The sequence below is a fragment of the Limulus polyphemus genome, unplaced genomic scaffold (assembly GCF_000517525.1).
Source record: "Limulus polyphemus unplaced genomic scaffold, Limulus_polyphemus-2.1.2 Scaffold3444, whole genome shotgun sequence".
Lineage (NCBI taxonomy): Eukaryota > Metazoa > Arthropoda > Merostomata > Xiphosura > Limulidae > Limulus > Limulus polyphemus.
Genome location: NW_013669054.1, coordinates 42,371 through 56,347, shown reverse-complemented (window position 1 = coordinate 56,347; position 13,977 = coordinate 42,371). Strand labels below are relative to the sequence as shown.

The 13,977-nt window shown below is 35.0% G+C and overlaps 2 protein-coding genes across 2 annotated transcripts in view; one reads left to right on the top strand and one right to left on the bottom strand.

Moving 5' to 3' along the window:
* The window catches only part of LOC106469357 (solute carrier family 35 member G1-like), a 44,164-nt gene that overhangs the window by 4,966 nt on the left and 25,221 nt on the right, over window positions 1–13,977 (top strand). The gene's annotated exons all lie outside the window — the stretch shown is intronic.
* On the bottom strand, window positions 2,434–5,996 carry LOC106469358 (silk gland factor 1-like). The gene has a single exon (XM_013929845.2). It carries the CDS (start codon window positions 5,513–5,515, stop codon window positions 4,076–4,078), a length of 1,440 nt encoding a protein of 479 aa, XP_013785299.2. The 5' UTR covers window positions 5,516–5,996; the 3' UTR covers window positions 2,434–4,075.

Here is a 13,977-nt window from a genome sequence, read left to right as displayed (position 1 = left end):
ACTAAATGCTTACTTTCTCAACTGTTCATCATTTTGTGGTGTGAGATAGAGATGAATCGTGGCTCTGTTTGGTTTTAGGATTTGTCACTAAGACCATAGAGCAAGTCACGTGTGTTTGTCATCTCTTTATCCTGTTCGGGAAAAAAACAAGGAATCTCGCTAGAGGTCGATACCGTCGAGGGTAAACATTCTACATGAACGGGCCTTGATGATCGGGAATGCCTGAGTTTTTACAGTTTGATTTGTCGAAGTGAGTACACATTAGAAATCCAGTTCTTTAAAATTCAGGTATATATATAACGTATGAAATCACTCACCCTTTCTGGCCATTAACCGATATTATATCAATCTACAAACAAGCAGGAGGAAAATATTACTATCGTCTTACTTCAAGGAAAATTTATTCTTTACGGAATTCCCTCACCACATGTGGCTCGTCGACGAGTCTGAGAGCTTAAAACCCTAAAAATCGGGTTTCGGCGATGATAGCTCAGATAGCTCACTGTGTAGTTTTTGCTTAACAATAAACAAAAACAATTTTTACTTTTCGGAGCTCAATAAACTCCAATTTTGTGCCTTACTGAGAAGTAAAACTAGAATGACGAATATTATAAACACATGAGACTTTAAAGTGAAATATTTTTAAAAGTTATACATTTTTTATTTATATGTATGGCTACATACGCATATTTCTGTATTGTTTTTTACGGCATACATAAGACTAATGAGGGAAAAAGTGAAAGCGAAAATCTGTGCAAAACGCTAAGCTCTTTAAAAGTAATTCTATATTAAGGCAACGCAGCTTGAAAATGATATAGTACAAACCTTTCACATTTCAGACAATAATAAGATTCATTTGAAAATCTTTCAATAGATCAAACACTGGTTGTAACGGATGGTCTTTTGAAAAATAAAATAAATAGCAATAAAGAAAACTGTTAAAAGGCTCAGAATTTTATATAGAGGTAAAGAAGAGTTTAGAAATAGGATCTGGTAAAGAAGTACTGAAGACCACGAGTTGAGAACTTCTGTTGCTGCGAAGTCACGTTTCCCCCACTCACAATACAAAAGTGGACCAGGCTTTCTTTAATGTAGTTGTAAGAAATATCTTTTTTTCTCTTTCTTATCGTCTTCTACGTGAATGTAAGATGCGCGAAAACTTCTCAGTAAAAAGCCAGCGTCCTTGTTGGGTCAGCAGTAATTTTCCGGACTTACAATGCCAAAATCCAGGGTTCGAGTCCAAGTGGCGGATATAGCTCATATAGCCAGTTGGGTAGCTTTGTGATAAGAAAAAACAAGAACAGCAAAAGAACCAGCGCCACATAGTCCAAAGGTCAACCACTCCGATATTATGTTTTACTTAAAATTTGTTGAATTATTTCAGTGTATTGGACATTCTTCTCTTGTGTATATCTGTGATCTGGGAAAATTAAACGTGACGATATAACAAGATGTTGATAGAATGTAAAATTTTAGGTCAACCACTCCGATATTATGTTTTACTTAAAATTTGTTGAATTATTTCAGTGTATTGGACATTCTTCTGTTGTGTATATCTGTGATCTGGGAAAATTAAACGTGACGATATAACAAGATGTTGATAGAATGTAAAATTTTAAATTTGTTTATTGTCAGATATACAGAATGTAATACTTATGGTTACCATTGATATTATACTCTGTATATCTAATAATAAACAAATTTTAAGTTTTAAAAATGCAAAGTTTTGTTGCTTATAATTGAGTTTTTGTTTGTTTTTTCTCAAAAAGATTTGTAATTTTAATTAACTCTAACATTAACTTTCGACCGTTTCTGAGCTTACTGGAGACCACCACAGAATATTTATTTTGTAAACACTTATTCGCACCTATTACAAAACTCAATCAAAATCAAAGTGCAATAAGTGGATGAATTACACAGTAGGATAATTTAATGCACATTGAGATGTGTGTGATTACGTATGTTAGCCTAAGTTACCCTACATTGAGATACACTATTATGTACTAGAGTAACAAATTTAAATAAACTATTACACGACATTCCCTGTAGTTGTTATGTATTAGATCTTTAGGCTTGAGATCTATTATGACGACGTGTATAATGTTTCCAAGTTTGTTTGTTTTTAAGAATGTGATGTATACTATAGAATGGAGTACGTTCTTAATAATGAACAAGTTTGTTTGTTTTTAAGAATGTGATGTATACTGTAGAATGGAGTACATTCTTAATAATGAACAAATTTGTTTGTTTTTAAGAATGTGATGTATACTGTAGAATGGAGTACATCCTTAATAATGAACAAGTTTGTTTGTTTTTAAGAATGTGATGTATACTGTAGAATGTAGTACGTCCTTAATAATGAACAAGTTTGTTTGCATCCTTGAATAAGCCTTATACGTGGAACATCGGAAATAAAAACAAACAACCAAAAAATCATTTTTCTGTAGGTAAGTTGTATTAAATTTTATTTTTCGAAAATGCATAAAACCTGTTACATTGCTGGCAATCTCTACGTATTGGCCGTTCAAAAATTCCACTCTCAAGAACGCATAATGACAAAACTCAAAATATTTTCGCGTATTACACACTAACGAATAATTTTCGTCCTTGTCGAAAGAATCTTGAATTGCCCTGAAGGAATGTTCTAATAAGAAATAAAATCATCACGTTATTATTCTTATCACGAGATGTCGGATAGTTTTTAGCTCGCATCAGCTGTTTTATTCAAGTCTGGAAAGAGCTATTACAGCTGAATATTAGTAACAAATATAAAGAACATAGTGATTAATGTTTCTAGTTCACATTTTCCTATCATGTGATCTAATCAGCGATCTATAACTGTTCCGCTCCGTAGTGTTTTAACTATAAAGTTGTGATGGATGACAATTATATAAAAAACAGTAATATTATTAGTATTTCTGTGATAGTATATTTTAACTAAAACGAAACAAAAAGTAAAATTAAACCAAATTTTGAACTGAATATTAAGTTTTTATTTCGTCGTTTAATTCGTTCTTTTTTTATTTATTTCAACTATAACAAGATGGCAAACTAAAATGTTACAGTCGAACTAAGAAAAGTCATGAATAACACAAAAGGTGAGACTTAGAACTGGCTTGAATAATTGACTTTTGATCAAAATATTTACTGAAAAAACAACAACAGAGGATCAGCCGACACATTTGCACAATGCAATATATTTGAAAGGATTTTAACTATACATTTTTACTTTTAAATATATTTTTCACATTCAACTACAGTAAAAGTTCGACATTATTAGTTGATTATGAGTTCCATTTGCTCTTCCTAAAATCAAAATTCACTTAAAAAGTTGACTTGTCAAGTCTTATACATAAGATTTAACAGTAGAACATCTGATTATGTTTTACATATTTATTCATAAAACACTCCCAAAGTAATGCCTTTCGATAACATTTATTAATTACCATGGAAACGGCATTCGAAAACAGGCGGTAACATACAATGTGAACGTAGAAAAACGTTTCATGTCAGAAAATAACGATCATTGGAATGTTTAGGTTGACAAAAATGAAACAGTATTAACATCGCTAGGACAGTAAGTATCAGTAACTTAAATATATCAAAGTAAAAAAAAATCATAGAAAAACTGTTATTAGTAAAAGGAGAGAAATATAAAAGAAACTGATCATATAAATGCTTGAAGCTTCCAAACAAATTAAATTACTTTTGTAATTTACTTTTATAGTGTTCTAGGACATCAACGTGCATAACAAATCTACCATTTTACACTCTTTTTTTTTTGTCCGGATTAAATACCACGATTGAGAATGATTTAAATGTACATGATTTGTTTCATGATTAACAATATGGTCGATGGGGTAGGTTGTGACCAAGGTAAATGAAAAATGTCCTCACCCACACTACCAAGACGCCATAAAAGTTCATGCTATACGATGACAAACATCGGTGCAGGGCTGCAGATGCCTCTTGGGCTTCAACTCTATTGTAGAAATACACGTCCGTGTTGACTCGGAAACGTCCTTCCCAAGTACCGGAGTTAGTGGAGAAAGCTGTCCGCTGGCCAGAACAGTGCTCATATGTTGGAGGCTGCTGACGGGTGAACGTAATAGAGAGAGTGGTGATAATAATTGTTCGATTCACTGGGCGAAGGTCCGGCGGAAAGTGGTGACATGGGTGCATAACCTGGGTATTGAGTCATTTCGTAAAGTTTCATGTCCGCTTTGTTCTCGTTGGAAATTATATTATTAATCGAGAAAGGGTGATTAGAAGGATTATAGTGAGGGTCAGTTTTCATTTGACCAGAGGCTAGCATGGCGGAATGAGGTGCACCCGATTCGTTCAGGCCACGGGAGAACAACCCAAATTGGTGGGGATCCAACCCACCGTACTGGGAGTAGTTCATGTTGACCTGTGGAGTGCAGCAAGACGTCTCTACTTTACAGTTTTGACCATTGTCCAGCATGGAGCGATCATGGCCATCGTAGTTGTCTGAGCTGGGCGCAAGAGTCAGCTGTGGAGGTTTAGGAGTCACATGTGGTTGACAAGAGTGCTGTGATGGGTGAGGAGAAAGGTTGTTAACGGACTTTCCAGTAATGTCCATTGATTTCAAGGGCGGTGGAGAAGCACTAGGTTTAGACTCTGGACTTTGTTGTTTCTGTATTTCGAGGGCTTTATGTGCTTGACGAATGGCTTCTTTCTTATGGCATTTAAACCGTTTTTGGCGCCTGAGGTAACATCCATTCTCAAACATGTTTCCAGAGTCTGGGTGTAAGGTCCAGAAACTCCCTTTGCCTGGCTTTTCTGGTGTTCGTGCCACCTTGACGAAACAGTCGTTGAAACTTAAACTGTGTCGAATAGAATTCTGCCAACGCTGTTGATTCTGCCGGTAGTATGGGAACAAGTCCATGATGAACTGATAGATCTCGCTGAGAGTCAACATCTTGCTGGGGCAGTTCTGAATAGCCATCGTGATCAAGGAGATGTAGGAGTAAGGAGGCTTAGCGTGTGTATAACTACGACGGTAAGCTTTATCTGTGCGGGACCTTTGAAGTGCGGCACCGGGAGGGCTAGCAACATGATCGGTGTCTGTGGGAGAGGGCCCGGGATGACCAGACATAAGAAAATCCCTTGCGGGAACAAGGGATCCATTCATAGAATTTAGTCCTGTCACCGTACCCATGCAAGACTGCGTGGACATACCATTCATTCCTAAACCCAGCGAATTCATTCCGCTGATGGGATAAGCTTGAGGAACTTGGGTCATACAAGATGTGCCTCCACCCATTCCCATTCCTGTTGGAGGACCCATAGAACCCATAGCCCCAGCAGTCATCATGTTCGCTGAAGGAGAGTTGAGGTTTGAGCCAAAACCCTGTGGGGCATAACTCATTGTAAAATTGGAGCCTGTGTTGATACTGGTCATACTGTAGCTGTTGGTAATACCGCTCATCGACTGTAAGGAGTTCATTGTACACGGTACATCCTGGAAGCCTTTCGAAGTTAACATGGTCATGAGCCTCGTTGATTGTTTGAATTAAATCAACGCTTTTCAAACAAAACACTACCTTCTTCTAATTCGTTGTCAATATTGATAGCTGAATTATTTTTTTCTTAGTCGCAACTTCCTCGGTAATATAAGATATGATATTTCCAGACTTTATAATGGCTTCCGTGAATGGGACTTTAATAAATGTCTATTAACTTTCTTTTTAGTTAACTGTTTTATCAATAGTCGCACAGTAAAACAAACTAAAACGATAACAAGTAAGTGATGTGGACATTAATTTGAGCCCTGATACGAACAAGTACCAACTCAGATCTCAGCACAACCAAACATACAGTCCGTGTAAACACTACAGGCTAGTCCTGCTCACGCTACAAAGATAAACTTAGTCATTTCAAGAGAAATGCTCAACACTCTGACTATCACTCGAGCCAGAGAGTTCTGTGGACATTCGACTACCATCGCTCGAGTACCAGTCCTATGTAAATACCCTCGCCACACACACAATGCAAGAATTAAGCTACGCCCAACTTCTTTTCTTCCATGCAAATACGAGATCTGACGCTTCACTCCCGTCTCGAGCCACGCCTTCGCTGCCACTCTTATGGTTGATATCTAGCATACGTCACGTAGCTCCGCCTCTCGGTGATACCCCTTGTCACATCCGGAATAGGAGTTTCGACAGGAAGTTCGGCGTCATTGCAAAGATAAACGTCCGCCTAGATCGCGGATTTGGATAAAGAAGATAAAAGATTTTACATTACATGATTAAAATTATCAATCCGAATAAAGACAAAGCTTGTAAGCTATGGTGAGGTGCAAATATCTGGATGAGATCCATGATGGTGGAGAGTCGGTCTTGTGCTTGATTATTACACTTCTTAACACCGGAAGAACAGAGAAAAGTTTAAAGGAAGTGTTTACCTAAGAATCACAAGGCCAAGATAACCTATATGTGTGAACTCGTAGCTCGAATGAGAACGTGCGCCATCTTTTAATATACGTTGTCTGTATATTCTGCAAACAAAGGAGCAAGGTTCTTCCATTTTAGCTTACAAAATACAGAACAACAACGATAAGCCTTTAAGACGCATAGTAAAACTTAAATATAATTATGAACAAAGGGAAGTTTAACAGAAATTATATTGGTTTATCACTAATACTCCTTAAGTACAGTGAAAAAAACTTGGATCATCTAGGTTTCTACAATTTAAAACGGATATCGTGCTAATAAAACAATTATTGTCAAGGTGATGAGATAAATAACGAGAAATGTATTTTATTAGAATAATATAATTAAAAAAATCTAACAATTTTATAATTATTGTAAATGTGAACGTTACCACAATGAAAAACGGATATCGTGCCAATAGCCCCCACAGTGGCACAGCGGTATGTCTGCGGACTTACAACGCTAGAAACCGGAATTCGATACCCGTGCTGGGCATAGCACAGATAGCCCATTGTGTAGCTTTGTGTTTAACTTCAAACAAACAATCGCAACAATAAAAACAATTGTGAAGGTGATGAAATAAATAACGAGAAATGTATTTTATTAGAATAATGATATTTAAAAAATATAACAATTTTATAATTATTGTGAATGTGAACATTACTTTTCTTATCCCGCAACGTCTTAGAATCTTTCACTCTTCTGTCTAAATATGTGTAGATTGTAAGAAGATGGGATCTAGAGAACCATGCAGACAATGCTGCCGTTATTATATGATAAAATAAAAAAACTTTACCTATGAAATATTTGTTAGATGTTGAGTAGCAAAGTACACTTTAAAAACCCGTTTAAAATATTTAGATACTCAGATGGACGAAACTGAAAATTGCAAAAACGTTTATGATTGGATAGCAGAAAAGAAAAAATCTACATACGTCAGATTTCGTGAGTGAGATTACTTTAAGAACACTTTAAGTCTTCTCTCCCAGAAATATTAAATAATTTCTTCTAACTCTCCTTCTCTTGCATATTGTAAATAATGAATACTATAGTATTATCATTAAATGACAAATATTGAAATTTTTGCGTTTCTTTGCTCCACCACCACCCCACTAAAAATTGTCTCCTGGTAACAGTACTAGTTGTAGGTGGCGTAGTGAGAAGTTGCAAGTTATGCAGACGTTGCGTAAGCAATAGAGGGCGTTAGATAAAGAATGTAAACTCTTTTTACAGCTAGTCTAGATATTACGCAACTTACCTAATACGCATGATGTTATGCTCCACTCTACTAAACTTTATAAAGGAATTTATTTATAAATTTTAGTTCCTACAACGTTGTGCATGTGAATGTTTCACGTTTGCAGAGACTGTTTATACAAAATAATTTGCTAAGGGAGTATTTGGGAAGTCCGTTTTCGTGCATGGCCTATTTTTCCTTTTGCGAAGCCGGTTATGAAATAAACCAATATTAAAAACCTTAAGTTATATTACTTTGTGAAGTTAAGTATAGGAGTTAATTAGGCCTAAAACCTGATAGATTGTTTTAAAAGTGCATATCTGCACATTATCTTTTGTTGCTTAATATTTTCATCATATATATTTTTTCACCTATTATTATTACTTGTTTTTATTATAAACGTAGGTGTATTAAATTAATGTAGTATAATGTGTCATTCAGGTGTCGCTTCTGACTGTTACAATAGTAAAACTTTATTAATTTGTTAAATTAATAACGTTCACAGTAAATTCATTTATGACAAAATAAAAAACAGTAGTTGATGAAAATATCTAAATCATTATGTTTATATATTTGGTTATTTATGGTAGGTTTATATTTGGTATTAGAACTTAACTTGCATATTGCACAATGAAAAGCAAGAAACCAATATCGCTTCCCATATCATGAATTATATTATATTTTTCTAATTTTTTTTCTTCTTGTTGCATGTTGTGATGTTTGTTTGCAACTGAACTAAGGAAGTTTATTTTACGAAGTGCAGAGGCAACATTGTAACTAAGTAGTAAGTGACAAATTACGCCGATGACCGCCAGGGGCTCGCCTGATGTACAACTAGTTTATCTAACAACAAATGGGGACTGAAGGAGTTTGACCGGACATGGAAACTTTTACGTATACATATTCTACAATTTAATACGCCTGAAACAGGGCTCTTGTATAATATTTGCGAGTAGCATAAGGTTAAACCATTATAAACATAAATTATAGGGAAGTAGTAATCGCCTGGAAACAAGGAACATGTCTAGTCAAAATATTGTATATCATTTAAAGTTAAGAATAAAAAGAACATCAAACGACTAAACGCGGTAAGCCTTACATCTTCATCCACGAGGTAAGAAACCACGAGAACGTTACGCTGCTTAGGAAGTGATTTGTATCTTCGCCTCAGTGCCATGCTGTTCCGAACAAAGGTGCCAGACATCGTGTCCAATGTGAATAGTGGCCACCGGTGGTTTTTCTGTGATGTCCTGCGTGCAAAACTACAAGTTCCAGCCACAGGAGGGCGCGTCGATTAAACAGCAAGTGAGATTGTACAGCTTGACTTATTGAGAAAGTGTTTTATCTTTAAACAAAGCCATAACTAGTGCTAGTGGCATGCAGTCCTTTCAAATGAGAAGCAACTCAACTCGTTGTTCATAAAGTAGACGATTTTATTATTTATTTATCGATATTGTATATCACTTGAATTATTTCATATTTGTATTTCTGATAAGCATACTCGGAAAATTACAGAAGCAGATCGCAAGCCATAATAATGAATGGATATTTTAGGATGAGCTAAATTTATACCAATATTTTTCTTCTCTACAATGAGAGACTGTCGTTCTTAAAACTGTCTAGACTTTAGGGAACATAGATGTGAATGGCTAAGAACCGAAGTTTTGAACATGATTAGTTTTTTATCATATCCTGCTTCTTTCTAATGCCTCCTTTCCAAGGTGACAGATGACCAGTCAATGTGCATGGGATGATTTAGCTTATTCATATCTGTCCATCAGTTGCACGTGGGTTAATCTGTTAACCGTCGGGTATTAATCCAAATTCACTGTAATCGGTTATTTACTAATATGTTTGTTGATTTAATGAGAATATATGAAAATTGAAACACTTTAAATTCAGTTGGTTTTTCCATCTAAAATAACGCACCTTTGATATATATATATGTTTTGATGTTTTGAGCAACTATCATTAGCAGTAGTTTTCCATGAAACTTAACTCTGTAACGGCGTAATGTAGAAAAGCATGTGCAAAGCACTATCCTTCTCACATCATATTTGAACCAACAGATGTTGAACATATCCGTCTACTCTACTTATCCGGGATAATTGTGAACTCTACAGTCAGCAAAGTGTTATTAAGTCATACAAAGTTGATGTCAAGTTTCGATAACGGTCTTAGGAAAACAATGATGCCATCCTTACAGTGAATAACTAGTGTTTTAAATAAGGATAAATTACATATTATACAATTATTAACAAATCTGCAACATTGTTATTATCAGTTGAAAGAGCAGGCAATACCACAAACTCAGTCACTGGCAATAAGTTTTATAATATACTAAATTATCATTAAACCCCAAACTACAAGTAGTCTATGTCTGTCCGTGATACAATACCTGATACATGCTAGTTTCATTCATATCATAACTCTATTACACTTCTGTTGTTGTTTGGTTATTTTCTATTAAATAAAATGTTTGTAATACTAAAATTGCAGCGCTTTATAAGTATGGTGTTTTAAAAGCTCAGTGGTGACTAAAAAGAATAAAGACTTGGTTATAAATCGATATTGTATTCATCAGATATGCATTTCATTAATCAACTAACCGTATTCAAGCTTTAAAAGTTAAAGACGACTGCAATAAACAGAGGTGGAAACTGGTTAAACTGTTATGTCATCATACTTAACTAGGTTAAGAAAATCCACTATCAAACATATGCATGCGTCATGTGAGTATCTTCCAGCATTGCAGCGCATTTTAAACAATCAATAGAAATGCTTTGAATGACAATGCTTATGTTGAGTAGATAGACTCAAAGAGTTTGCAAATACTTGGTTTCATTGAAATGCAAAGCAAAGCGATATACACAGATTGTACAACTATAAGAAAAATGACCCTGGATAGGAAAGATATAAACTATGATATACATCTATGCCACATACATCGTTAATTGAACAAACAATGTCAGACATAGCTAAACCATGGAGCATTATCAGTGCTAACCTTATACGTAATTTTGTGTTTAGACAGATAGGACAGGTCATGACGAAGTCCCCTCCTATGCAATAAAGATTCTGATACTGTTGTGTTTCATTTGGGTTTTTCCTGTGGGAATATACTATTTATGTCAGTAATTACGGGTACTTGAACATCTGTAATCTTAGACTTTTTCAATGTCCACGCATAGAAGTTTGTTGAGCTATCTATAATGACGTTTCCCTTTAGTGGGGAGCGTTTATGGCTTATCGACTTGAAGAGTGCTGATATTGGGCGAAAGGCCTGGTCCACATTCGATAAAGCAGATATAATGTAACTAACATATTATAATAAGCTCTTCTTTGCCGTCGCTCGGAAGTTCTTATTATTAATTACCTCGAAGCTGTGTAGGTTGTATACAGCTCAACAATTAATTGAGGGCGTATGTTCTAGTAAATTAGAGCTTTAAAACAGAACGATTTATAGTTTGCTTATACGAATCGTAGTAGAATGACGTAATTCTTGGTGTATAATGAAGTTGTTCATATAAACATACAAACAATCAGTACAAGTAAAAGAAACATCATTTTATTTTGCTGCATAGTTTAACCTTACTGTGTCATAATATGTCAATCACTAGAACACGAGGTTTCATTGGTGTTATTATATACATAACCACGCGTGTGGGCATCTGCATATAAACCCTCATCTATCTGTTTATCTCTTTGTCTCGGTTAGTGAACCTAATGCTTTGTATAGCCCTTTAAGAAATACCCGAGGGCAGAAGAGACCGTGTTAAATTCTGTACAATTTCAAATTCAGGAGGTGTTTAATGAGGTTATCCAAGTCTACGTGTACACATAAAGGAACAGTCTAAGAATATCAAAGTTGATCAACATATAATCGATAACAGGCTGAGTGCTAACAAGTAGAGGAGTTAAACAACTTATTATGTCTCGTTTTAGTGTAATGACTTTAGCAACAAAAATAGCCATGGTTGAAAAAATTTATTGGGATTTACCAGCCAATCTAGTTGTTATATTTAGTAATATCATAGTATACGTGGGATAGATAGGTGTATAGAAAGCAACGCTTTGTAATGTTTTCTATTATCATATACATTATCATATTCTAGCTTTCTGATGTGAGACTATATAAGTTTCATGGATTGGGAAAATTCAATCGAACAGAATTTATTTTGATGTTAAGGGTGTCTTTTACATCTTTATCTTGATAATGTTGTATTTGTAAGTTTGTATGTGTGTATATATATTATAACTAAACCACAAACATACGTCTCTCACATTCGGTTATTTTTTATTAATTTCTTGACTACTGTGTGCTTGCGATTAACTTATGTATTGTATGGCGAGTGTATATGTGTGTATATATATAACTAAACCACAAACATACGACAGTAGTCAAGAAATTAATAAAAAATAACCGAATGTGAGAGAGTGCTTGCGATTAACTTATGTATTGTATGGCGAGTGTAGTATCATACAGCACGAGCAGTGTTGATATGATTGAAACACGTTTGGTTTATGTTACAAGTAAAACTTGAATTTATTTAGTGATCTACTTATAAAGACATTAATGTAAGATTTTTCACTCTGTCTTAAAAACGAGATGTTGCTGCGTAGAAATATCATACAGTATTCATCCAAGTAACCAAAACAGCGACGAAATATTAACGAAACCGCAACTTTGGATTCAGAGGTGGTTAGCTAGATATGTTAATCAAATATATAAACATTTGTATGAGTATATTTATAAATATGTATTCAGAAAACGCTCTTATGGCCTCCAGGTTGAGCCTAATTTATATGTTCATTTTGTAATCAAACCGTATCAATTTTAATGTTAGTTTACACTATTCTTACTATAGCTTTTCGTAACAAAGATAGTTCAAACACACATGATAATATTCCACGTTAGCCATAAAGAAACCCATCAGAACAGTTACGTATCTGACAATCAAACAATGCGTAGGTTACCCAACAAAAATGCAACGAGACAATATACATATGACTATTTTTTATTAAATAATGAAGGCAATATATATGTTCTGGAGTAAAATATTGTGTATTGTTGGCAGTGTATACAACAACTACTTCCACTAGTCATAGCTACTTCTACTAGTCATAGCTACTTCTACTAGTCATAGCTACTTCCACTAGTCATAGCTACTTCCACTAGTCATAGCTACTTCTACTAGTCATAGCTACTTCCACTAGTCATAGCTACTTCTACTAGTCATAGCTACTTCTACTAGTCATAGCTACTTCCACTAGTCATAGCTACTTCCACTAGTCATAGCTACTTCTACTAGTCATAGCTACTTCTACTAGTCATAGCTACTTCCACTAGTCATAGCTACTTCTACTAGTCATAGCTACTTCCACTAGTCATAGCTACTTCTCTGACCAGTGAGGTTATTGACATAGTGGTTTTGACCTGTGGACAAAAGATCAGTTTTTCTGGGTCAGAATCGAACACATGACCTGACTTTAGCAGCTGAACCAGCAGAAAGTACATAGAACCTCAACCGTAGTCCGGTTTTCTACACCTATGACTAGTGGAAGTAGCTATGACTAGTAGAAGTAGCTATGACTAGTAGAAGTAGCTATGACTAGTATTCACACTTTAATCACAACTTGCTGGATGGCTTATCTATTATTATGACTCTTTCACTTCTGTTACGTGAAAAAACTATACCAGTTTCGAAAATTAAAATCAGAAGTCGGCAAAACTCAGTAATTTATAACTAAATGAGAAATACCATCATATCAATGTGGCGATCTGATAACTCTCTCTGTATCGATGGGGTGGGGGGGTAACACGTTAGGATTTTCGAATTCATTTACATTTCAGAGCTCTTACAAAGTACAAGCCTCATATGTTCTCAACTTAAAATATATATGTATATAACACCTTTCGGGTATTCAACAAGCTTGAAATGTGTAGAAAATCTCTGCGAGAAGTGAATGATCAGTTTAACACGAGCTCTTATGTATATAACACCTTTCGGGTATTCAACAAGCTTGAAATGTGTAGAAAATCTCTGCGAGAAGTGAATGATCAGTTTAACACGAGCTCTTATGTATATAACACCTTTCGGGTATTCAACAAGCTTGAAATGTGTAGAAAGTCTCTGCGAGAAGTGAATGATCAGTTTAACACGAGCTCTTATGTATATAACACCTTTCGGGTATTCAACAAGCTTGAAATGTGTAGAAAGTCTCTGCGAGAAGTGAATGATCAGTTTAACACGAGCTCTTATGTATATAACACCTTTCGGG